Here is a 23351-nt window from a genome sequence, read left to right on the forward strand (position 1 = left end):
GTTAGGTCACTGAACATCTAACTGGCTGGGCACCTGCCCCTGTCCCTTCAGTTGAAGTAGGATTGGCAGCACTCCCCAGAAGGCGTGCAGTGCCAGGAGAGTGGAAGAAGGTCTGACGTTTGCTATCCTGGGGTAGGTTTTAGAGCTCGCTCGATGCTTGTGGAGAGCTGATGAGATGGGAAGAAGGCACCCCACCTTGATGGACCTGAGAGACAGAGCCTGCGAAGTGAGAAGCGGGCCTGTGGAATAACCCTGGCAAGGCATAGAAGACCTCAGTCTTACTTGAGCCTGCAAAAGGAGGTCATTGAAGGCCCAGTTAGTTCTTCTTGGGGAGCGCCCCGTTCAGGTGTCCCTGAGGTTTACAGCAGCCATGGAGGGAGCCCTTTGTACTGGGAGAAGCTGCGGAGTTCTGGAAAGCAGGGGATTCACAGGCTGATGTGGTGGAGGTTGGGCTGGAAGGGAGACTGGGAAGCTCTTTCTGAGGGTGGAATTGTTAGTGTCCTGGAGCTGTTTCTTGACTTTGTCAAATAAAACATCTGGATATAGGTAAGAAGTTCCTTAATTCTAAAGGAGTATTGCAAGAGGAGGAAAACACCAACTGTAAGATGTTTGTGGATCTCACAGTTGAAGCAGAAAAGGCCTTTCTTTCATAGGGAGGAGCAAACATGATTAAAGGTGGGAGGGGAAGGGCACGACTCTGGGGCAAAATCAGATCCCTGATCAGAGAATGTTTCACCCTGAAGTCAGCCTGTTCTTGGGAGAGGCATAAAGAGGGGTTGAATGTTGGCTCAGGCTGTGGGTGGGACAAAGCTTAGGGACCTGGAGAAGGGGAGAAACTTCAGCAAGCTTGGTTAACACATATTTTGTTTTGACCACGGAAGGCAAAACTCTTTATTTAATTGCTTATTTTGGGGGAAAAATGAAATAGGACAGTCTGTGGCTTTGTGATACCTAAAACAGGGAGCATCATCTAAGTCATAACGGGAAGAGGATTCTTTGCGGTAAGCTGCTCTTGCAGAACACAAAGGAAGGGGGATTTCTTTCATCACAGCTGCTTCCCAGGGTTAACCACCAACCCCATCTTTTCCCCATTCTTTTCTCTTGCCCTACACATCTCTTCCATTAGGCTGAGTTGTATCTTTTATAATAAACTGGCCAGTGCAATTACAGTCTTTGCTGAGTTCTGTGAGTCCTTGTATAAAATTAATGAACTTGAGTAGCGTATTATGGGAGGCCCTAACTTATAGGCAATAGCTCAGAAGTATAGGTGGACCCTGGGGAATTGTGACTGACATCTGTAGAGGGGGCAGTGTTGTGGCACTGAAGTCTGAACTTGTGGGGTCTGTGCTGCCTCTGGGTGGTGTCAGAACTGAGTTGTTGGACAACCAGTTGGTGTTGGAGAATTGGCTGGTGTTCAGCAAACTCCACACATTTATTGTCGGAAAAAAGATAGCACAGGGACCTGGGCTGGAGAGAGACTCTGGGTGTCTCCAGGAAGGGAGGCTCTATTCTCCTGCACACAGGGTGTCACCCTACACATTGTCCTGTTATTGCACATCTCCTCCCAGGGAGAGAGGCGACTGAGGATAGAAAGGGTAGAAGTTCTGAGAACAGACCCCGCCCCCACTGTGCTGCTACCATATAATTCCCACCCGCTCTGAACACACCCACTAGGCACTGACGTGGCCACGCCCCTTTCAGGACAAGACTTGACCCTCAGGAATTGTGCCCGTAGCACCTTTGCTCCCAGAGTTTCCTGCCAAAATTCCCATACAAGTGCCTAAAGGACTCCTGGCTCATCCTTGTCCCCAGACCCTGAAACTGCAGCAGCAACCCAGTCCCTCCATCAGCCTAGGCTTGTGGACCACCCAATCATAGTCTCATCTGCCTGCATGGACACAGGAATAAGTCAGAGCCTCCCCGGGCCAGTATCTGTAGCACAAACCAGTCCTTCCACCAATTCTGCACTGCCCCTACTCGAGAGTTCTTAGTAGCACCTTCTTTTCTGCCTTTTAACTTCCCCACAGACCCTGACAGGGTCTCACTCTGTCGCCCAGGCTGGAGTGCAGTGGCATGATCATGCAACCTTGACCTCCCTGGATTCAGGTGATCCTCCCACCTCAGACTCCCAAATCGCTGGGACTAGAGGCGTGTGCCCCCCACACCTGGCTAATTTTTGTAATTTTTGTAGAGACAGGGAGAGTCTCACTATGTTGCCCAGGCTTGTCACAAACTCCTGGGCTCAAGTGATCCACCCGCCTCCCAAAGTGCTGGGATTACAGGTGTGAGCCACCATGCCTGATCCACAAACCCCTTTTTTACGTGCACGCAGCGTGTCCAAGCCCAATCCTCAGGTGCCTGAATCCAGCGCCTGCTGGAATTCAGATGTCCATGAATTCAAGATTGTGGCCCTAGATCTTGCAGTTGTGAGAACAAGTACAAATTAAAAACATATGACTTAACCCTTCTTGAAAATAAGGGAAGACATGTTTCTCTCCTTCCTTTTCTTGAATCATTTACTTTAGAGAATTTTTATATGTAAATTTTTTTCTGCCTTTTGGACGTGTATCTAAATCATTGTAACAGCTAAACAGATCTTTTGTCTCTTGTCAATCTTTGTTGTTGTTGTTGTTGTTGTTGTTGTTGTTTTTGGAGTCTTGCTGTGTCGACCAGGCTGGAGTGCAGTGGTGCCTCTTGGATTCAAGTGATTCTCCTGCCTAGCCTCCCAAGTAGCTGGGATTATAGGTGCCTGCCACCACGCAGGGCTAGTTTTTGTGTTTTTAGTAGAGATGGGGTTTCACCATGTTGTCCAGGCTGGTCTCAAACTCCTGACTTCAGGTGATCTGCCTGCCTCAGCCTCCCAAAGTGCTGGGATTACAGGCGTGAGCCACTGTGCCTGGCCATCAGTCTTTTTGATTCGGGAAATTCTTTCTCTAGGAACTGGGAATCATTGATTTGAAATATAGGTAGCAAAGAAGAGAGAGCCATATCTCACAGTTTCTCTAGGAGAGCAGGCATCTACCTTCAGGCCCCTGGCTCCATGTTGCAAATCTACCTGTCACGAAGACATGAAGTTTATTTGTCCTTATTTAAGGAAAAATATGGCCGATTAAAAAACACAGATGGCCTCCCAGTTCCCAGGTGAATTTAGGATGCACTCTATCTGACAAATGGTGCTGTCAGGTCTTCTATTGAGGACTAATGGTGAGTCATGAGTGACTGTTTTTCCAGTCTCTTAGCAGATTGCATGTAATGTCCTTCACATTTGGTCTGATTGTGTCATAAAACAGTTTTCTTTCTTTTCTACCATTGTGCATTGTTTTTCTGATGATTCTGTTTTTAATTGTATTTCCCAAACACTGAGACATGTAAGGTGCCGCAGGCCTCACTCTAGAGGCGACGTTCCCTCGAAGACTTCCCGTCACAACCCACAGTTGTGCAGCAAAGTGCCCATTGCCCCGAAAATCTGCAGGTAGAATGGTCTGTCTGCTTATTTGGAATCTTTAATCCCTTCTAGTACAGTTGGCCAGATTTCTACAAAAGTAAGTTCACAGGGCATCAGTTAGCTATTCCGGCTCTGTCATGCCCCTGGCATCTTCAGACCTGAAACTGATTTAGAGACCATGGGGACTGGAAACCAACCAGGCACACACACATACATGGATTAGGCCTGAAAATCTCAATATTCCCTTCATCCTCTTGCCCAAATGCCCATGAATGTGCGGAGGGTGCATGCCACTTCCCTGCCCCTCCAACACCTAAATCTGCAGCCCCAAAAGTTGAACCCAGGTCCTGGGGTTCTCCAGGATGTGAGAGCAGCCTTCCTGAGGGGCTGTCTCCTCTAGTTTTCCTCTCTTCACAGCAACACCCAAGAATGCAGAGCCAGGTTGATTCCGTGTGGGGTCTGCACATAAAGGCTGGTCTCCACCTGGGATCCACAAGACAGCCAGTTGCACTGAGGATGTATAGAAAATCCAGGGGACAGTTTCTGCATTACGAGAGATTGACGTAGACCTTGTAAAGCCCTACTTTTTGTGTGGGGTCCTTCAAGTTTTCCAGATCTTGTCCAGTGAGCTGCTGTAGTTCTGTGAGGGCCTTCTGGTCTAAGCAGAATATGGTGGCAGAATCTGTTAGTGTAAAGCAGCATCTTAGCGAAGGGAGGGCAGGGCCACCACTGTCCAGAGCCATGAATAAAACGACACCTACCTGTGAGCTGTGTTACTGGAGTAGGGTAATCTTGTTCTTTCTTGTACCCAAGAGTTGGCTGATCAGGTATAGGTAATATTATGCCTGGCTCCAGAATCTGTGGCTCCACTGGGGCGGTTCCACTTTGTATCCCGGCCCCACAGAGTCAGCCTGAGTCTCTCTTGCCCAAATCACTACCGGGGCATCAGCACAGGATCACCAGGGACTCCCTCACCAGCACCTGGGGGTCCTTGAGACATTTGGTGATGTCCTGTGCAGACTGAGGTCAGGCTGACAACAGGGTCTAATTTCTTTCCATCTCAGAGGGAAAGGAATGCATTATCCAGGATTTGTTCCTCCACTCTCAGAAGGAATCTGTTTATTTGCTATCCAAATGGGAGTTGCTCCAGTTTTCTACTACGTGGACGAAGAACAAAGAGGAGTTCTGGAGTCTCATACTGATAGGTAAACCAATTGCTTCCATTTCATGTGGCCATTAGATCAACACTTGTAGCAGCCATAGTCCCTACCATCCAGGAACCTTCAGTCTAGAGCAGGTGGATACTGGCCAAATTCAGCATCATGTGGTCCTGTGCAAGCACGGAGGTATATGGGGAACTTGGGCTTGATTTAGGACACTGCCCTTATGTTGACATTGTGAGTTCTGATGTCACCACCCGAAGTGCCACCCATGGACAGAAGAGTTGTTATTATTTCTATCGATTTTCTCTTGATTTGGTTTTTAACATAATTTCCCAGAAGGCCCTACATGTTTTGACTAAATTGCTTGTTAATGGATTTACAAAATAGTTAAGGATGAAACAAACAGTTAAAATCAGAAAAACTCTGGGAGTCAGGCTTAGGAAAGACAGGACTTACATCAGCAAGATAGAGATGGAAGCCTAGGGCCTGCCCCGTGCCCCTTGCCTTGGTCTGCCCTAACCCTGCCCAAATCCACCCTCTTCTGAGCTTGGTTCAGGTCTGGCTCCACCTGGGAGCCTACCTTCACAGAACTGTTTGTTGGAGATCAGACTCCTGAGTGGTTGCTCTTGCTGGTTCTCCAGAGCCAGAGCTCACAATTTGCCCAAACCCAAAAGCAGTTAAATGGGAGCAAAGGACAATATGGGGGCCTGAATTTTTTTCTTCATTGAAACAGTGCTTCTAGAGACATCCCACCTGGCAACCTTTTTTCCATTCCTGCAGGTCCAGTAGTTGCTCCGCAAGCAGTAACAAAGTCAATGTAAAGACTACAGTGAGAAATCCTTATGAACTAAACTTCAGCCTTTTCCGTATCCCTCCCATCTGTCTATAGTTAGCTTTTGTAGTGACAGGGAAACAGAAGAAGAGAGAGAAAGGCTGGGCCACCATCTAAATCTTGCAGGGAATTATGGGATACTCAGGACTCACATCCCAGGGGTTTATGTGGCTTAACTCACACCATGTGATGTTGCTAGCACAGTGCATACTGTGAGCACATAGTAGAAGCTCAGTAAACACTGCTTTCATGCGTGTATCCATGCTGTTTTCCAAATGCTGACTTAGATGTTACCGTACTCTCCAGCCTCTGTAGACTTTAAATGGCTGGCAAAGGATGTGATTTTTCAGGACAGTGGTTGGTGGTCCTCGCTGTGAATGAAAAGTATTTGCGTTGTGATTCGAGTATTGGGTGTAAAGGACTCTGTGTGCTGTGCCCGCTTCCTCTAGCTGTGTGCTAATGATAATGGGTCTTAAGCCGATTCATGGAACTTTTCCAAACCTGCAGAATCGCAGTACTTAGCACAGGCCCCAGAATACCAAATGATGTGTATGCATATTGAAGCTTGAGAGGAATGCTTAGCTAAGTGGTTCTCAGCCCAGGCTTCTAAGTAGGGTCACATGGCCAGTTTGAAGAAATATGGCCACCTGTATGTTCCTCCACAGATTTTACTATTATACTCGGATCATGATTTACTTTCTTCCCCCACTGATACCACAATAATGATTATGGGTCCATCTGTGCGTCAGCACTGATACCGGTTCATCTCATTACAGCCGATGCTAACTTCATTCCTCTGGTTCGGGTGCTCTCTGCCGGATTCCTTCACTAGTTATTTTTCTCTTTGTTGTTAATGAGTATCTAGGAGGGAGGATTTACTGAGTGATGCGTATAAACCATCTCATTTAATCCAGAGACTCCCATTGCTTTCTAGTTTCCTTTTGCTTGTGGGTTGCTTTGGAGAGTGAAGGCTCTCGCATTTGTTGACTGTAAATACTGGTTTTTGAAACTGGAAGTTCTGAAACTACAGCCTCACTTCTGTAGGTTTCCTTTTTAATTTACTAATTTCACAAGCATACACTCCTTTATTCTCTGTATTTTCAGAGAAAGACAACAATTAACATATAATTAATATATCTACTGTCTTAATATTCTAAAATATGACACAGCACTTAGAATAAATAAAACAAAAACTTGGGGGAAAAAACTAGACTCAGAAACAGAAGCTCTTTATTTTAGTTTATATCATTGTATATATTAGTCTTCATAGTTTGTTAAAAAACAGAAAAAGGCATCATCCATAAAGAGTTTTATAGTTTTAACACAACTTAAAATATTTCTTAATTAAGAAATATTCTGTCACTTTTCATGTATGTATAGTTACCATTTCTATGTGTGTGTGTGTGTATGACATAAACATCATTTGATTAGTTTTGTGTTGCTGCCTTCCTGTTTTCATCATCTTCTCAGTTGTGACACCTGCTCTGAACATTCTTTTATACTTATCTCTGCATATTGGCCTGTTATGTCCCTTTGAAATGAATTCTAAGTTAGATACTGGGGTAAAATAACAAATAAATATAAATAAATATAAATAAATAAAAAATAAAGTAAGCTCTATTATATACTAGATATTTGGCAAAAAATTTTTTTTCAGGCTTGAGACAGGGGAAGCATTAGCAAAACATTTTTATTAAAGAGGAAGAATAGTATTATTTCTCACATAGATTATTTTTATGGTTTTATCAATACATGAAAAACTGCTAGGATGACATCTAGGAAATAGTAAATGTTCAAAAAGGATTCTACTATTCTTGCTATTATGTTATAACCTGTAAATTTCATAAAACTCTCAATTCCACATCATCCCTGAATTCTTCCCTCAGTGTTCTGCCTCTCTGCTGTTCAAAAGTGTGGACTCTGGACCTGAGGCGTTGGCATCACTGATGAGCTTGTTAAAAATGCAGAAACGCAGCCCCAGCCTGAAATCTCCTGAATCAGAATCTGCATTTGAACCAGTTCTGCAGTTTATTGTTGAATACAATACAATTTGAGAAGTATGCCTCTAAGTCACCATGACTTTTCCACCTGAGAATTATACACAACTGATTGTGGATGATGTAAATATAGACTCAAAAGTGTATATTCCTATGTTGATGCCTTAGTTTTTTGTTTGTTTTTGTTTTTTGAGACAGAATTTTGCTCTTATTGCTCAGGCTGGAGTTCAGTGGCGCAATCTTGGCTTGCTGCAACCTCCACCTCCTGGTTCAAGCGATTCTCCTGCCTCGGGTTCCTGAGTAGCTGGGATTACAGGCTTGTGCCACCACGCCCAGCTAATTTTTTGTATTTTTAGTAGAGATAGGGTTTCATCATGTTGACCAGGCTAGTCTCGAACTTCAGGTGATCCACTCACCTCAGCATCCCAAAGTGCTGAGATTACAGGTATGAGCCACCGCGCCTGGCCTTGATGCCTTAGTTTTATACTTTATATTCTATATAGGCATAGTATCTACACTGGTTTTGTGGATCTTATATCATTCTCTTTCCATAGAGTTAGAGAATACATTAGAAAATATTATTGTGTTTGAAAGTATCTTATTGAATATTTCAGGTCACTCATATAAATCAGAGTCAGTTTTCTTAGCTCTCTTATTTCATCTTGGTTTGCCAAATGATGAACTCTGCCCATGGCCACATGGTCAATGTGCTATTTATTTTTATTTCAGGGACTGTTGACATTCAGGGATGTTGCCATAGAATTCTCTCAGGAGGAGTGGGAACACCTGGACTCAGATCAGAAGCTTTTATATGGGGATGTGATGTTAGAGAACTACAGAAACCTGGTCTCTCTGGGTGAGGATAACTTGCCTTTGGAATATCTAACATCTAATAACTAAGGGTTTTATTTCTGTCCTTTGTAGAATGTCACTTGGGAGCTTATGCTTTATATGAATGAATTCAGGTTCCTGCTTCCAGGAAAAAAAAAAATTGTGGGTTTGTTGTAGAAAAACTTCCTAATGTTTGATCTTGACATTTGCCTTCTTTCTTGAGATGATGTCGAAGCTTCACTGTAGTTTAGTGGTGATTCTAGAAATGGAGTGACATAAACTATGATTGCCCACACTTTAAAATCCATTCCTTCTCCTTATTTTTGATTTAGTCATACTTGGAAGTGAAGCTCAGGATTCCTTTGTTTAAAATGCTTCCTAAATATTGTAAAGAAGCTGACAGGAAACAGTGTTTGGGGAAGTAATTTTCTAGGATCCTCTATAATGTTCCCTCTTTACTGAGTATCCTACTGAGCTGGCAATTAAAGAACTCCCAGCAAGAGTCATGTGACTTTTTCTAATAAAACAGGTCTCGCTGTCTCTAAGCCGGACCTGATCACCTTTTTGGAGCAAAGGAAAGAGCCCCGGAATGTGAAGAGTGAGGAGACAGTAGCCATCCAGCCAGGTAGGTGGGAGCAGATGAAGTAGATGACATGGGTGAGAGGTCCAGCAGTCAAGAAAGAACCAGACCTTGGAGTGTGGATTGGGAAGTTCTCCAATGGAAATGATTTTTGAGACACTTGGGTTTATTTCTTTCTCTTGCTGTCACAGAGGGACATCTTCTGTCTCATGTTCTTAAATTATCTGATGATTCTCCTTCCCCTTCTGTGATCCACCATCAAATTCACAGTGACAGCCAAAGTGCTCCCCTTGGCCTATGAGGGCCTGTGTGATCTGACTGCCCTTGCATTGATTTGGGGGCTCTGGGAAAGTCTGTGCATGTTTCTACCTCTATGTGGAACCACTTTTAAAGTTCTGGTTTTGCGTCATGTCAGAAATGTGTGAGATGAGTGATGGACAGTAGGATTTTTTTAAAAAGTCCCAGGAATTCTGTGGATAGATGCCACATATTTTCTGGTATATTAATTTCTAATCCTATGGTGGTTTCCAAGATGATCCTACAAAAATTGAGACTCAGTAATTCATCACAGTGCAAAACATCTTCCTAAATATAAAAAAAAATCTGATCCTGTATTTCACTTCAACTTTTCATCTTTCCTAGTCTAAACTAAGATTAGAAATATAATATCTGTATGCACAAATTCCACAGATTTAAAATCATTTAATATAATACTATGTAGAATTCTTAAGTAAATAAATGTCTATGGGGAGCTGAGAACATTGTTCAGTATATAGTAAACTTTCAACTCTTACCTTATATATTCATAACATTTTATAATTTTGTCTGGTTAAGCGGGAAGCTTAATGAGAATATGTTCTTTATGTTTGTTTTCTTTCTTTTCCTTTTCTTTTTTCTTTTCCTTCCTTCTTTCATGTGGATTTTTTCCCCACACTTGTAAATTATATATATTTGAGAGGTGCATCCTGATCATTTGATTTTATCTATGTATACAGTGTGTATTGATTAATACAATGAAATTAATTAACATATTAATCATCTCACAGTTGCCAGGTTTTTTGTGGAGAGAACATTAAAGATCTACTGTGTTAGCAAATCTTAAGTATATATGAGTATTGTAAACTATATTCACAATGCTGTACATTAGATCCCCAGAATTTATCTTTTAAATGAAAGTTTGTACTCTTTGACCAGTATCTCCCCAGTTTTACCACCTGTCAGCTGTTGGGACCCATTCTATACTTTACTTCTATGAGCTCAACTTTTTTTAGATTCCACAAATAACTGATATTATACAGTATTTGTATTTCTCTTACTCAGTTACCATAGTGTCTACCTGGTTCATTCATCCATGTTGTCAGAAATGGCAGGATTACCTTCTTCATTATGCTGAATAATATTCCACTATATATTGTGAATAATCAGCTATGAACATAGGGGTGCACATATCTCTTTAACTGATTTTATTTTATTTTATTTATTTATTTATTTATTTATTTATTTATTTATTTATTTATTTATTTTTGAGATGGAGTCTCACTTTGTTGCCCAGGCTGGAGTGCAGTGGTGCCATCTTGGCTCACTACAACCTCCACTTCCCAGGTTGAAGCGATTTTGCTGCCTCAGCCGCCCGAGTAGCTGGGATTACCTGCTTGTGCCACCCCGCCTGGCTAATTTTTTTGTATTTTTAGTAGAGATGAGGTTTCGCCATGTTGGCCAGTTTGGTCTTGAATTCCTGGCCTCAAGTGATCTGCCTGCCTCGGCCTCCCAAAGTGCTGTGATTACAGGTGTGAGCCACTGCTCCTGCCAGATTGTATTTCTTTTAGGTATATACTTAGAAGTAGGATTAGAGGTTCATATGGTACTTCTATTTTTAATTTTTTGAGGAGCCTCCATGCTTTTTCCCATAATGGCTGGATCAATTTACATTTCCACCAATGGTGTACAACGTTTTCTTTTCTCTACATTGTCACCATTTGTGGTCTCTTCTCTTTGATAATAGGTATTCTAACAGTATGAGGTGATATCTTATGATTTGATATCTCATTGTGGTATCTCTCTGTAAATGTGAGATGATGGCTCATTGAGGTTTGATGTGCATTTCCCTGATGATTAATTATGTTGAGCACCTTTTCTTAAACCTGTTTACTACTTTTATGTCATCCCTGGAAAAATTTCTAGTCAGGTCCTTTGAATAGTTTTAAGTCAGATTTACTTTTACTGGCAATTGAGTTGTGTGAGATTCTTACATATTTTGGATATGAAACTCTTATCAGATATATTTTCTCCTAGTCCTTAGGTCAGTCCTTAGGTTGCCTTTTCATGTTGTTCTTTGTTTCCTTTGCTGTGCGTCTAGACACTTTTTAGTTTGATGTAGTCCCACTTGTTTTTGTTTTTTGATTTTGTTGGTTGTGCTTTTTTGGTGTGAAATCTAAAAATTCAGTACCAAGGCTGATGTCGAAGAGTTTGTTCCCTGTGTTTCTTCTAAAAGTTACACAATTTCCGATTTTGCATTTAAGTGTTAATTCTTTTTGAGTTCATTTTTGTATATGGTATAAATGTTCAATTTTGTCCTTTTGCTCATAAATATCCACCTTTTCCAACATCATTTATTGAAGAGACCATACTTTTCCCTTTGTGTATCTTGGTGCCCTTGTCAAAGATTGCTAACTGTATACACATGGGGTTATTTTTAGTTTCCTTGTTCTGTTTCATTGGTCTATGTGTCTTTTTAGGTCAATATAATACTCACTATTAGTATAGCTTTGTAATAGCTTGGAATGAAGGCGTGTGATGCCTTTACCTTCATTCTTATTTCTTATGATTGTGTTGGCTATTTGGGGTCATTTGTGGTTTTATAGAAATTTGAAGGCCAGATGTGGTGGCTCACACCTGTAATCCCAGCACTTTGGGAGACCGAAGCAGGTGGATCACTTGAGGCCAGGAGTTTAAGACCAGCCTGGCCAACATGGCGAAACCCTGTCTCTACTAAAAATACAAAAATTAGCCAGGTGTGGTGGCGCATACCTGTAATCTCAGCTGTTGAGGAGGCTGAGGCAAGAGAATTGCTTGAACCCAGGAGGTGGAGGTTGCAGTGAGCCAAGAGCACGCCACTGCACTCCAGCCTAAGCAACAGCGAGACTCTGTCTCAAAAAATATATATAAAATAAAATAAATTTTAGAATTTATTTTTATTTCTGTGAAAACTGACATTGGAATTTTAATAGGGATTACTTTGTATCTGTATATCACTTTGTGTAGTGTGGACATTTTATCAGTATTAATTTTTCCAGTCCATGAACAAGGGCTATCTTTCCATTTATTTGTGTCTTTTTCAATTACATTCATCAGTGTCTTACGGATTTTAATAAGCAGATCTTTTACCTCCTTTATTAAATGGAGTCATAATAATTTTACACTTTTTGATGCTATTATAAATTGGATTGTTTGCTTAACATTTTTTCTCAGATGGTTTATTGTTAGTATATAGAAATGGTACTAATTTTTGTATGTTAATTTTGTGACCTCAGCTTTACTGAATGAGTTTATTAGCTCTAACTCTTTTTGTATACTCTTCAGGATTTTCTGTATATAAAATCACCTAATCTGCAAGCAGAGAGAATTATAATTCTTCGTTGCTGATGTGAGTGCTTTGTATTTCTTTTTCTTACGTAATTGCTCTTGTTGCAGGGCAGGTGAGCCCCCAGATTGGGGCTTATCCTGGGAAGGTTCATAGCTTCACTTAGGAAGAATTCAAATGCAAGGTAGTGGTAGAAGAAAACAGCTTTATTGAGCTGGCAGTGTTGCAGCTCTATGACTGCTCCTGTGGAGTGAGGCTCCCCTGTAGGCAGTGTGCTGAGAGGAGCAGTTCTGCAGTCATGTACTTATATACCCACTTTTCATTACATGCAAACTAAGGGGCAGTGTTTTTTCCCTTCAATTTTTTGGAAGAATTTGAGAAGGATGGACATTCATTCATCTGTAAATGTGTGATACAATTCATATATGAAGTCATTTAGTCATGAGATTTTTCTCATTGGATTTTTTTTTTATTACGCTTCAATCTCCTTTCTTATTATTCATCTGCTTGGTATTTCTGTTTCTTCATGATTTAATCTTGGTGAGTCATTCATTTCTAAGAGTCTATTTCTAAGTTATCCAATTTGTTGTCATATGATTGTTCATAGTAGTCTCTTATTATTCTTTGTATTTGTGTGGTGTCAGTTGTAATGACTCATCTTCCTTTCTTTCTTCTATTCATTCATTCATTCATTCATTCATTCATTCATTTATCTGAAACAAGGTCTCACTCCAATGCCCAGGCCAGAGTGCAGTGGCATGATCATGACTCACTGCAGCCTCAACCTCCCAGGCTCAGGTAATTCTCCCACCTCGCAAGTAGCTGGGACTATAGGTGTGTACCACCATGCTCAGCTAATTTTTGTATTTTTTGAAGAGAGGGGTTTCACCATGTTGCTCAGGCTGGTCTCCAACTCCTGAACTCAGGTGATTTACCTGCTATGGCCTCCCAAAGCTCTGGGACTACAAGTATGAGGAAGTGCACGCAGCCCATTTATAATTTTTCGACTCCTCTCTCCTTTTATTCCTTTGTTTAATCTGGCCAAAAGTTTCTCAATTTTGTTTTCTTTAAAAAATTCAACTCAGTTTCTTTGATCTTTTCTATTGTCTTCCTATTTAGTCTCTTTTTGTTCTAATTCTTGTCATTTCCATAAGTATGCTAACATTGGGATTACTTTGTTCTTGTTCAAGTTTCTTGAGGAATTGAGTTAGATTGCTTATTCAACATCTTTTTCTTCTTAATGTAGGACTTCATTATTATAAACTTCTGTATTAGAACTGTTTTGGTTGCATCCCAAAAGTTTTGGTTTTTTGTGTTTCTAATTTCATTTGTCTCAGGATATGTTTAGATTTTTCTTGTGATTTCTTCTTTAACCCATTAATTTTTCAGGAGTGTGTTGTTTAATATTTACATATTTGTGAGTTTCCAGTTTTCTTTCTGCTATTGATTTTCAGTTTTATATCAGTGCAATCAGAAAAAAAACTTGATATAATTTTAATCTTTATAAATTTGAAAAGACTTATTGTTTTTTACTTTTGGTTTAACATGTGATCTATCCTGGAGAATATTTCATGTATTCTTAGAAGAATGTGTATTCTCATATTGTTGGGTGGGATAGTTATGTATATTTAGTCTATAGTGTTATAGTGCACTGTTTTCTTAATTTTGTGCTTGAGTGATCTATCCATTTTAAGTAGGATACTAACGTTTTCTTTTATTGTGTTTCTGTATATTTCTCTTTCCAGTTCTCTTAATGTTTGCTTTATATATTTAGGTATTCCAGTGTTGGGTGCATATATCTATTTAATTGTTCTATCCTCTGGACAAATTAACCTCTTTATTATTATATAGTTAACTCCTTTGTCTCTTGTGACAGATTTTGTCAGTCTGTTTTATCTAATGTAAATATAACTACCCCTGCCTGCACTCTTTTGTTTATCATTTGTATGGAATATCCTTTCCGGTTCTTTTACTTTTAGCCTATGTGTGTCCTTAAATCAAAAGTGAGTCTCTTGTAAGCATCTTGTCACTGGATTTTTAAAAATCCATTCAGCCACTCTCTGTCTGTTTTAAATTTGTTTTGTGACTGCTATATCAGAATATCACAGGGTATTTTATAAGGAAATGGGTGATTTCTAAGGAATACAAGTTAATTTAGCTTATGATTCTGAAGGCAGGGAAGGCAGAGAGCATGACACTGGCATCTGGTGAAGACCTTTATGCTGCATAATAACATAGCCAAAGGCATGACGGGGAGAGAGCATATAACAAATGCACACTTGTGATGACTAACCCACTGCTGTGATAAGGACATTAATACATTCATTACAGGCAGAGCTCTCATGGCCTAATCACTTCTTAAAAGTCCCACTTCTTAATTCTGTCACAGTGGCTATTAAATTTTAACCTAAATTTTGCAAGTGACATTCAGTCTATATCAGTGTCCGTTTATTGGATAATTTAATCCCTTTATATGTAATTATTGATAGGTAACTATTGTAATTTTGTTTTCTATTTTATACTTCATTTGTTTCTTTTCTCTTCTTATGCTGTCTTCCCTTTGGTTTTGTTAATTTTTTGTCTTATTTTTGTTGTTTTTATATACTTTGATTACTTTCTCTTTTTATGGTATGTATCTACTACAGTTTTTTTCCCCAGTGGTTATAAGACTTACATAAACATCATATAACAGTCTAATTTAAGATGATAATAATTCAACTTTTATACATAGAAAACTCTACAGTTTTCCTTTCCTTCACACATTTTAAAACTTCTTATATTGTGTATTCATTAAATTATCAAAGCTATACTTCTTAAAAATACTTTTGTTTTATAGTTCTTATACGAGAATTAAAAGTGATAAATGTACCCACCATTACAATATTTGAATATTCTGAATTTCATTATTTACCATTTCCAGTGATATTAGTAGTTTTAATGCTTTCATATTTAGTTAGCATTTCATCATTTCAACTTGAGTAATTCCCTTTAGTCCTTTAGCATTTCTAGACAGGTCTAGTGGTGATGAATTCCCTTAACATTTTTTTGGGGGAGGGGTCTTGAAATGTCTTCATCTCTCTTATTTCTAAAAGATGCTTTGTTGTATATAGCCTTCTTAGTTGTCTGTTTTTAAAATTTTCCTTCTTTCAGCACTTTGAATATATGGTATAACTCCTATTTGGCCTGTAAGGTTTCTGCTGAAAAATCTACTGATAACATCATAAAGTTTCCCTTGTATGTGAATAATCTCTTATCTTATGCTGCTTTTATGATTCTTGCTTTGTCTTTGAATTTTGCCTTTGTCTTTTAATTTAATTATAATATATCCCAAAGGAATCTTCATTAGGTTCTTCTTGCCGCAGTTATTTTGAGCTTTATGAAACTGGTTGTTCATATCCTTTTCCAGATTTGGGGAATTTTAAGACATTATATATTTAAATAATCTTTTTTTCCTCTATCTTTCTTCTGAAAATCCTAAAATGTGTATATTTGTTCACTTTATGGTATACAGCCTATATGCTCCTTCTCACTTTCATTTTTTTTCTAATTGATTACTTTCAAATGACCTGTCTTTGAGTTTGCTGATTTTTTTTTTTTTCATGATTGAGTCTCTTGTTAAAACTGTTACATTTTTTCAGTTCCTCCATTGTTCACTTTAGTGCCAAGATTTCTGTTTGGTTCTTTTTAATTCTCTATTAAAAGTCTCATTTTATTCAAATATTGTATTATAAAACTTTTTAGTTATCTATCTGTGTTCTTTTGCATCTCACTGAAATTCTTTAAGGTGATTATTTTGAATTCTTCGTTAGCCAACTTTCAGATCTCCATTTCTTTGGAGATGATTACTACAGCTCTTTAGCTTCCTTTGGTGGTGGTGGTGGTGGTTTGCCTGATTCTTCATAATCTGTGTAGCCTTATGTTTATTTCCCTGAATGTGAAGGAGCAAACATCTCTTCCAGTCATTATAGACTAGTTTTAGGAAATAAATACTTTCTTCTTTCGGATCCTGAGCTGATGAGATTTTGACTAAGATTGCAGTTGAGTGTGTTGGAGCCATGTCACGTGACTGCTACTGGGTCTGCAGTGGATTATATGGTTGACAGACCTATTAGCAGGACATAGATAGTCATGGATCCTGTCTTTTCTCTTGGAAGACAACTTTCTTCAGGATCTTGAGCATTGTGGCTGGTTCTTAGATAAGGTATTGCAGTTGTTTCTGCAGAGTCAGGGTGCTGATAGAATAGATGTGGACAGGTGTGGCTCCTGCTGAGTCTCTGGAAGTGCTTTCATCCAGTCATTGAACAAGTCACTGATAGACATGACTGACCCCTGATCACAGCTGAATGGGTCTGGAACTGATTCATAGGGCTGCTACAGGATATGGTCCCTGGGCCCACGGCTTGTCTCCTTCTAGGTTTCTCATTGAGCAGAACTGCTCCCAGACCCTGGCTGACAGAAAGTAGAGCTAAACTTACAGGGCTGCTTTAAGATTCACAGTGAGACTAATGTCAGCAAGTCTAGCTCTAAGGGCACAGATGTGTGCTTTCAGGCAGGTCCCAGGTTGAGCAAAACTCCTGACCTGTGGCTGCATGAAACTGGAGCAAAGTTTCAGTGCCACTTCAGGATTCCCGTTCCAGTCAGTGTTGGCAGTTCTACATCCAGAGGCACAGATGGATGTTTTTTCCTGAGGGTCCCTGTGTGGACAGAACTTTTTCCAGACCATGACTGAGAGGTGATGGAGATGGATTTTGCCTTATTCAGGGGCCACAGACAGGACCGGGATCTTCAGGCCTGTCACCTGAATCTCAGGTGGGAATGAATCCTCCTGGATTCTTGGAAGATTTTTTGAGTGGCAGGACCAAGGCCAAATGAGCTATAGCTAAATCTACAGTGGGATGTGGCAATTTTTTTGTTGTGTGTCCAGAACCATAATCAACAAGCCTACCCTTCAGTTAAGGACTTGTCCTCAAATTGTCCTCCTTGATCTTGGGCTCCAGCTGGGCATCAGAAATTCTGACCTGGATCACAAAGCTCCCATAAAGGCAGTTGTGTTTGTCACGGCTGCCACATTATGTTGTGAGAAATATGCATGGGGGCCTCCTATTCTGTCATCTTGCTTATTTTTCTAATCCTATATGTTTCACTTTTGAAAATGTATCATATTTGTGATTTTTGGATTCAAAAATTCTGAAACAAAATACTCGAATGTACACATTGTATAAGATGTAAATTAGATTACTAGTGGGCACCACATATTTATTAATATGTTTGATTGTAAGTTTAAGTTTACTGCAAGCAAAAAAGAATTATTAAGATTGATATCCATTTTATATTTAACTGATGTATAATTTAATTCCAAATACTGACATTATACTTTAGCAATTCTCAGTGTATTTTGCAACATTTATGTTGTTCCTTGATTTGGAAATATAAAGCTTTTCTTAGCTTCTAAAGACTTTATTATAGCCATTATATTTTGTGTAAGAATAGCACCAATATATTGATAACATGATAAAGAAGTCTTCCTAGTGTCTTTTAAATATTTAGTCATTAAAATTTTCTCATTAGAGCTAATTATTAGTGATTATAATGCATTTTCTGTGACATTTGACTGCCATTCATTGAATGGCAATGATTCAAAATGCCTGTTCTTCATGGGTGCACACAGTTGATAATTGCAACTATCTAAAGGATTATTATTAATAGACTATGTTGTATTCATTATTTTATGCACTAAAATTTCTCTTATTCTTGTTATTCTATATGATTGTGTTTTTTTTCCAGATATGTTTCCGTAGATCAGTTAATTGTATTTTTGTTTTTCAACTTTGATATTATGAGTTGGATGATAATTTTCAACTCTGTAAGACTTTAAGACAATACGATGTTTAATTTATGTATGAATTAGCTGTATGTCTGTTGCTTATTTAAAAGTCTATGTGTTTTTCACCTGTATAAATATTGCCTCTACTTTGTTCATGACTTATCTTGTATATATTTTTTTCTCAGCTGTTAATGATTGCTTTATTCTGTCTAGATGAGTAGTTAAGGAAATAACCCTTTTTTTTTTTTTTTTTTTTTTTTTTTTGAGACGGAGTCTAGCTCTGTCGCCCAGGCTGGAGTGCAGTGGCCCAATCTCAGCTCACTGCAAGCACCGCCTCCCAGATTCACGCCATTATCCTGCCTCGGCCTCCCGAGTAGCTGGGACTACAGGCACCTGCCACTACGCCGGGCTAATTTTTTGTATTTTTAGTAGAGACGGGGTTTCACTGTGTTAGCCAGGATGGTCTCGATCTCCTGACCTCGTGATCCTCCCGACCTCGTGATCCTCCCACTATGGCCTCCCAAAGTACTGGGATTACAGGCGTGAGCCACCGCGTCTGGCTGGAACTAATCTTAAATTCACAGTCCGTTGTTTGGATCTATATAATTATGTGAGAGGAACACTTTTGTTCTTTGAAGCTGATTTTTGAAACATTTGATGACTATCTCTTTTAGGTAGTCAAATTTTTTATGGTGAAAACATAACAATTGTCATCTCAAACATTTTTAAGTGTACAGTTTATTAGTGTTAAGTATAGTCATATTGTTTTACAAGAGGTTTGTAGATCATTTTTATCTTACAGAAGTCAAAGTGAATACCCATTAAACTACAAATTGTCCTTTCCACACTTCTCTCCAGCTCCTGAAGAGCACCATTCTGCTTAATGTTTCTATGAGTTTGGCTACTGTAGATACTTTATATAGGTGTAATCAAACAGCGTCTCTTTCTTTTGAACTATCTTATTTCACCTGACGTAATGTCCTCAAAGTTTGTCCATATTATAATACTTGTCAAAATGTCTCTGATTTTTAAGGCTCAATAATGTTCTGTTGTGTACGTTTGCCACATTTGTTTAATCGGCTTATCCAATAAGGGACATTTTGATTGCTTCCAGGTATTGTCTTTTGGGAGTAATGCTGCAGGGTACATGGGTGTGCAAACATCTCTTCCATGTTCTGTTTTGAATATGTTTGGAATATTTTGGATAAACGGATATAGTACCATGTGTATGTTCTTGCGTTTTGTTGCCTCACCCTTTGATATTATATCCAAAAAATCATTACCAAGACCAATTTTCATGCCCAAGCTTTCCCCTTTTGTATTCTTCTAGGAGTTTTATATTTATAGGTTTTATATAAGTTTTAGTTCACTTTTTCAATTGATACAATGTTAATTGTACATATTTATGGGGTACAATTTTATATATATGTGTGTGTTATATAATGATCATATCAGAGTGTTTAGTGCATAACCTCATGTATTTGGTAATTCTTTGTGGTGAGAACATTCAAGTTTCTCTTCTAGCTGTTTTTTTGTTTGTTTGTTTAAATTTTGATGTTTGTAGAGACAGGATCTCACTCTGTCACCCAGACTGAAGTACAGTGGCACAATTGTAGTTCACCATAACTTCAAACTCTTGGGTTCAAGTGATCCTCCTGCCTCAGCTCCCCAAGTAGCTAGGACTACAGGCATGTGCCAACATGGCTGGCTAATTTTTAAAATTTTTTGCAGAGATAAGGTCTCACTACATTGTCTAGGCTGGCCTTGAACTCCTGACCTTAAGTGGTCCTCCTGCTTCAGCCTTCCAAAGTGCAGAGATTGTAGAAATGTAACACTGTGACTGGCCTTTTCTAGCTATTTTGTAATATGCAATACCCTTCTATTAACCATTGTTATCATACTGTGTAATAGAACACCAGAACTTATTTCTCCTATGTAATTGTAACTTTATACCTGTTAACCTCTTTCTATTCCTCCCCCTTCGGTCTCTGGTAACCACTGTTATACTCTCTGCTTATATCAACTTTTTTTCCATTTAGACAGAGTCTAGCTCTGTCACCCAGGATGGAGTGCAGTGGCGTGATCTCAGCTGACTGCAACCTCTGCCTCCTGGGTTCAAGCTATTCTCCTGCCTCAGCCTCCCGAGTAGCTGGGATTACAGGCACGTGCCACCATGCCCAGCTAAGTTTTTGTATTTTTAGTAGAGACGGGGTTTCACCATATTGGCCAGGCTGGTCTTGAACTCTTGAACTAAAATCATCCGCCCCCCACTTGGCCTCCCAAAGTGCTAGGATTAGAGGTGTGAGCCACTCTGCCCTGCCCACCCACCCTTTCTCTTCTCTTCTCTTTCTTTCTCTCTCTCTCTCTCTTTCTCTCTTTCTTTCTTTCTTTTACTTGTTACTCGTTTGAGTAAGACCATGAAGGGTTTATCTTTCTGTATATAGCCTGTTCACTTAACATAATATCTCATGGTTCATCCATGTTATTGCAAAGGACAGGATTTTATTCTTTTTTTAATGGCTGAGTAATATTTCATTGTGCATTTACACCACATTTTCTTTATCCATTTATCTCTTCCTGTACATTTGGATTGATTTCATATCTTGGCTATTAGAAAGAGTGCTGCAGTAAACATGGGAAAGCAGCTGTGTTTTTGACACATTGATTTCCTTTCTTTTGGGTATATTACCCAATAGTAGAATTGCTAAATCATGTGACAGCTCTGTTTTTAATTTTTCAGGAACCTCCATACTTTTCTATAGTGGCCATACTACTTTACAGTCCCATCAACAGTATATATGTGTTCCTTTTTCTTCACATCCTCTCCAATACTTGTTTAAGTTATATTTTTTGTCTTTTTGATTATACTCATTTTAACTAGAGTGTAGTGGTATCTTATTGTGGTTTATATTTGCATTCCCTTGATGATTAGTGATGTTGAGCATCTTTTTATGTACCTTTTGGGCATTTGTATGTCTTCTTTTCACTAATGTCTATGAAGGTCTGTGGCACGGTTTTAAATTGAATTGTATGTTTGTTTTATTTTCGGAGTTCAAATTTCTTATATACTTGATATTAACCTCTTGTCATTATGTATCGTTTGCGAATATTTTCTCCTATTGTCTACATTGTCTCTTCACTATGTTATGTCATTTCATATGCAAAAGTCTTTTAGGTTGATGTAATCTCATTTGCCTATTTTTGCTTAGGTTGCCTTGGCTTTGAAGTCTTTCTGAGTCCAATGTTGTAGAGTATTTGCCCTGCTTTCATCTAATAGTTTCATAGTTTAGGGCATTACGTTTAAGTCTATAATCCATTTTGAGTTGGTTTTTGTATGTGATGAGAGTTAGGGGTCTAGTCTTATTCTTCTGCATATGGATACTCAATATTTCCTGTACCATTTATTAAAGAGATTATCTTTTCCGCAAAGTGTGTTCTTGACATCTTTGTTGAAAATCAGTCAGCTTTAGGTGCATGAATTTATTTACAGACTCATTGGGCATATTGGTCTCTGTGTTTGTTTTCATGCCAGTATAATGCTGTTTGGGGTACTGTAGCTTTGTAGTAAATTTTGAAGTCAGGTAGTGTGATGCCTTGAGGCTTGTTCCTTTTGCTCAGCATTGCTTTGGCTATTCAGGGTATTTTGTGGTTCCATGTACATTTAGTTTTTTTTTTTTTTTCCCTATTTTTTTGAAGAATGTCATTGGTATTCTGATAGAAATTGCATTAAATCTATAGGTCACTTTGGGTAGCATGCCCCTTTTAATAATATTCTTTTTTTTTTTTAAGACCAAGTCTTGCTCTTGTCATCCAGGTTGGAGTGCAATGGCACGATTTTGGCTCACTGCAACCTCCGCCTCCTGGATCCAAATGATTCTCCTGCCTCAGCCTCCCAAGTAGCTGGGATTACAGGCACCCACCACCACATCCAGCTAATTTTTATAGTTTTTTGGTAGAGACGGGGTTTCACCATGTTGGCCAGGCTGGTCTTGAACTTCTGACCTCAGGTGATCCACCCGTCTCAGCTTCCCAAAGTGCTGGGATTACAGGTGTGAGCCACTGTGCCCGGCCCATTTTAATAATATTCATCCAATATATAAACACAGTATATTTTCATCTATTCACGTGTATTTCATTTTTTCATCCATGTTTTATGATTTTCAGTATAGAGATTTTTCACTTTTTAATTTAAGTTTATTGCTGGGTATTTAATTTTTTGTAGTTATTTGTATGCACAAAAAAGTATTTAACAAACTTTAACTTTCTTTATAATGAAAACGCTATGCAAATTATGTATAGAAGGTATGTATCTCAACACAATAAATATGACAAACCAGTGTTAATATACCAAACAGGGAAAAGATGAAAGCTTTTTCTCTGAGATCTGTAACATGATAAGGATACCCATTTTCACCACTCCTATTCAAGATAGTACTAGAAGTCCTAGCCAGAGTAATTAGTCAAGAGAAAGAAATAAAAGGCATCCAAATTGGAATGGAAAAATGAAATCGTCCTTGTTTACAGACAATATGACCTTGTATATAATAAAAACATAAACATGACACCAAACAGCTGTTAGAACTAATAAACAAGTTCTGTAAAATCGCAGGATACAAAATCAACATAGAAATATCAGTGGCATCTCTGTGTGCTGATGGAAAACTATCTGAAAAAGAAAATAGAAAATGCGAGTTATAGTAGCTATGAAAAATAAGTCCGTCCATTTTGAGTTCATGTTTGTAAATGTGCAAGGTAAGGTCCAACTTTATTTTTTCCCCTGTGGATTTCCAGTATTGCCAATCCTATTTGCTGAAGAGACTGTCCCTTTTCTCATTGTGAATTCTTGGAACCTTTGTTGAATATAAGTTTCCTATATACACGAGCATTTATTTCTGGATTCTTCAATCTGTTTCATCTTTTATTTATCTTTATGTCAGTAGCACACTGTTTTGAGTACAATAGCTTTGTAGTATATTTTGAAATCCGAAAGTATGATGCCTCTTTGTTTTTCTTTCCCAAGATTGTTTATCCATCTGTGGAAGATTGTTTATCCATCTGTGGTCTCTTGAGATTCCATAGACATTTCAGATTATTTTAAT

At 38.9% G+C, this 23351-nt stretch overlaps 1 protein-coding gene across 15 annotated transcripts in view; it reads left to right on the forward strand.

The window, feature by feature from the left end:
• ZNF720 (zinc finger protein 720) overlaps window positions 1–23351 on the forward strand; it is a 92461-nt gene that overhangs the window by 12704 nt on the left and 56406 nt on the right. For 8 of the 15 annotated variants that reach the window (XR_004179803.1, XM_031658289.1, XM_031658298.1 and 5 more), the window contains 2 exons: window positions 8167–8293; window positions 8798–8893. The exons of 3 other annotated variants lie outside the window; for them this stretch is intronic. Coding sequence is in view for 9 of the 12 variants with exons in the window: in XM_031658289.1 (XP_031514149.1) it covers window positions 8167–8293; window positions 8798–8893 (223 nt within the window). In the remaining 3 variants the exon portion in view is untranslated. Of the gene's footprint in view, window positions 1–4509; window positions 4651–8166; window positions 8294–8797; window positions 8894–23351 lie in introns of all 15 variants that reach the window. 4 more of the 15 variants (XM_031658293.1, XM_031658294.1, XM_031658292.1 and 1 more) reach the window with 3 other exon arrangements.

The sequence above is a fragment of the Papio anubis genome, chromosome 18 (genome assembly GCF_008728515.1).
Source record: "Papio anubis isolate 15944 chromosome 18, Panubis1.0, whole genome shotgun sequence".
NCBI classification, from domain to species: Eukaryota; Metazoa; Chordata; class Mammalia; order Primates; family Cercopithecidae; genus Papio; species Papio anubis.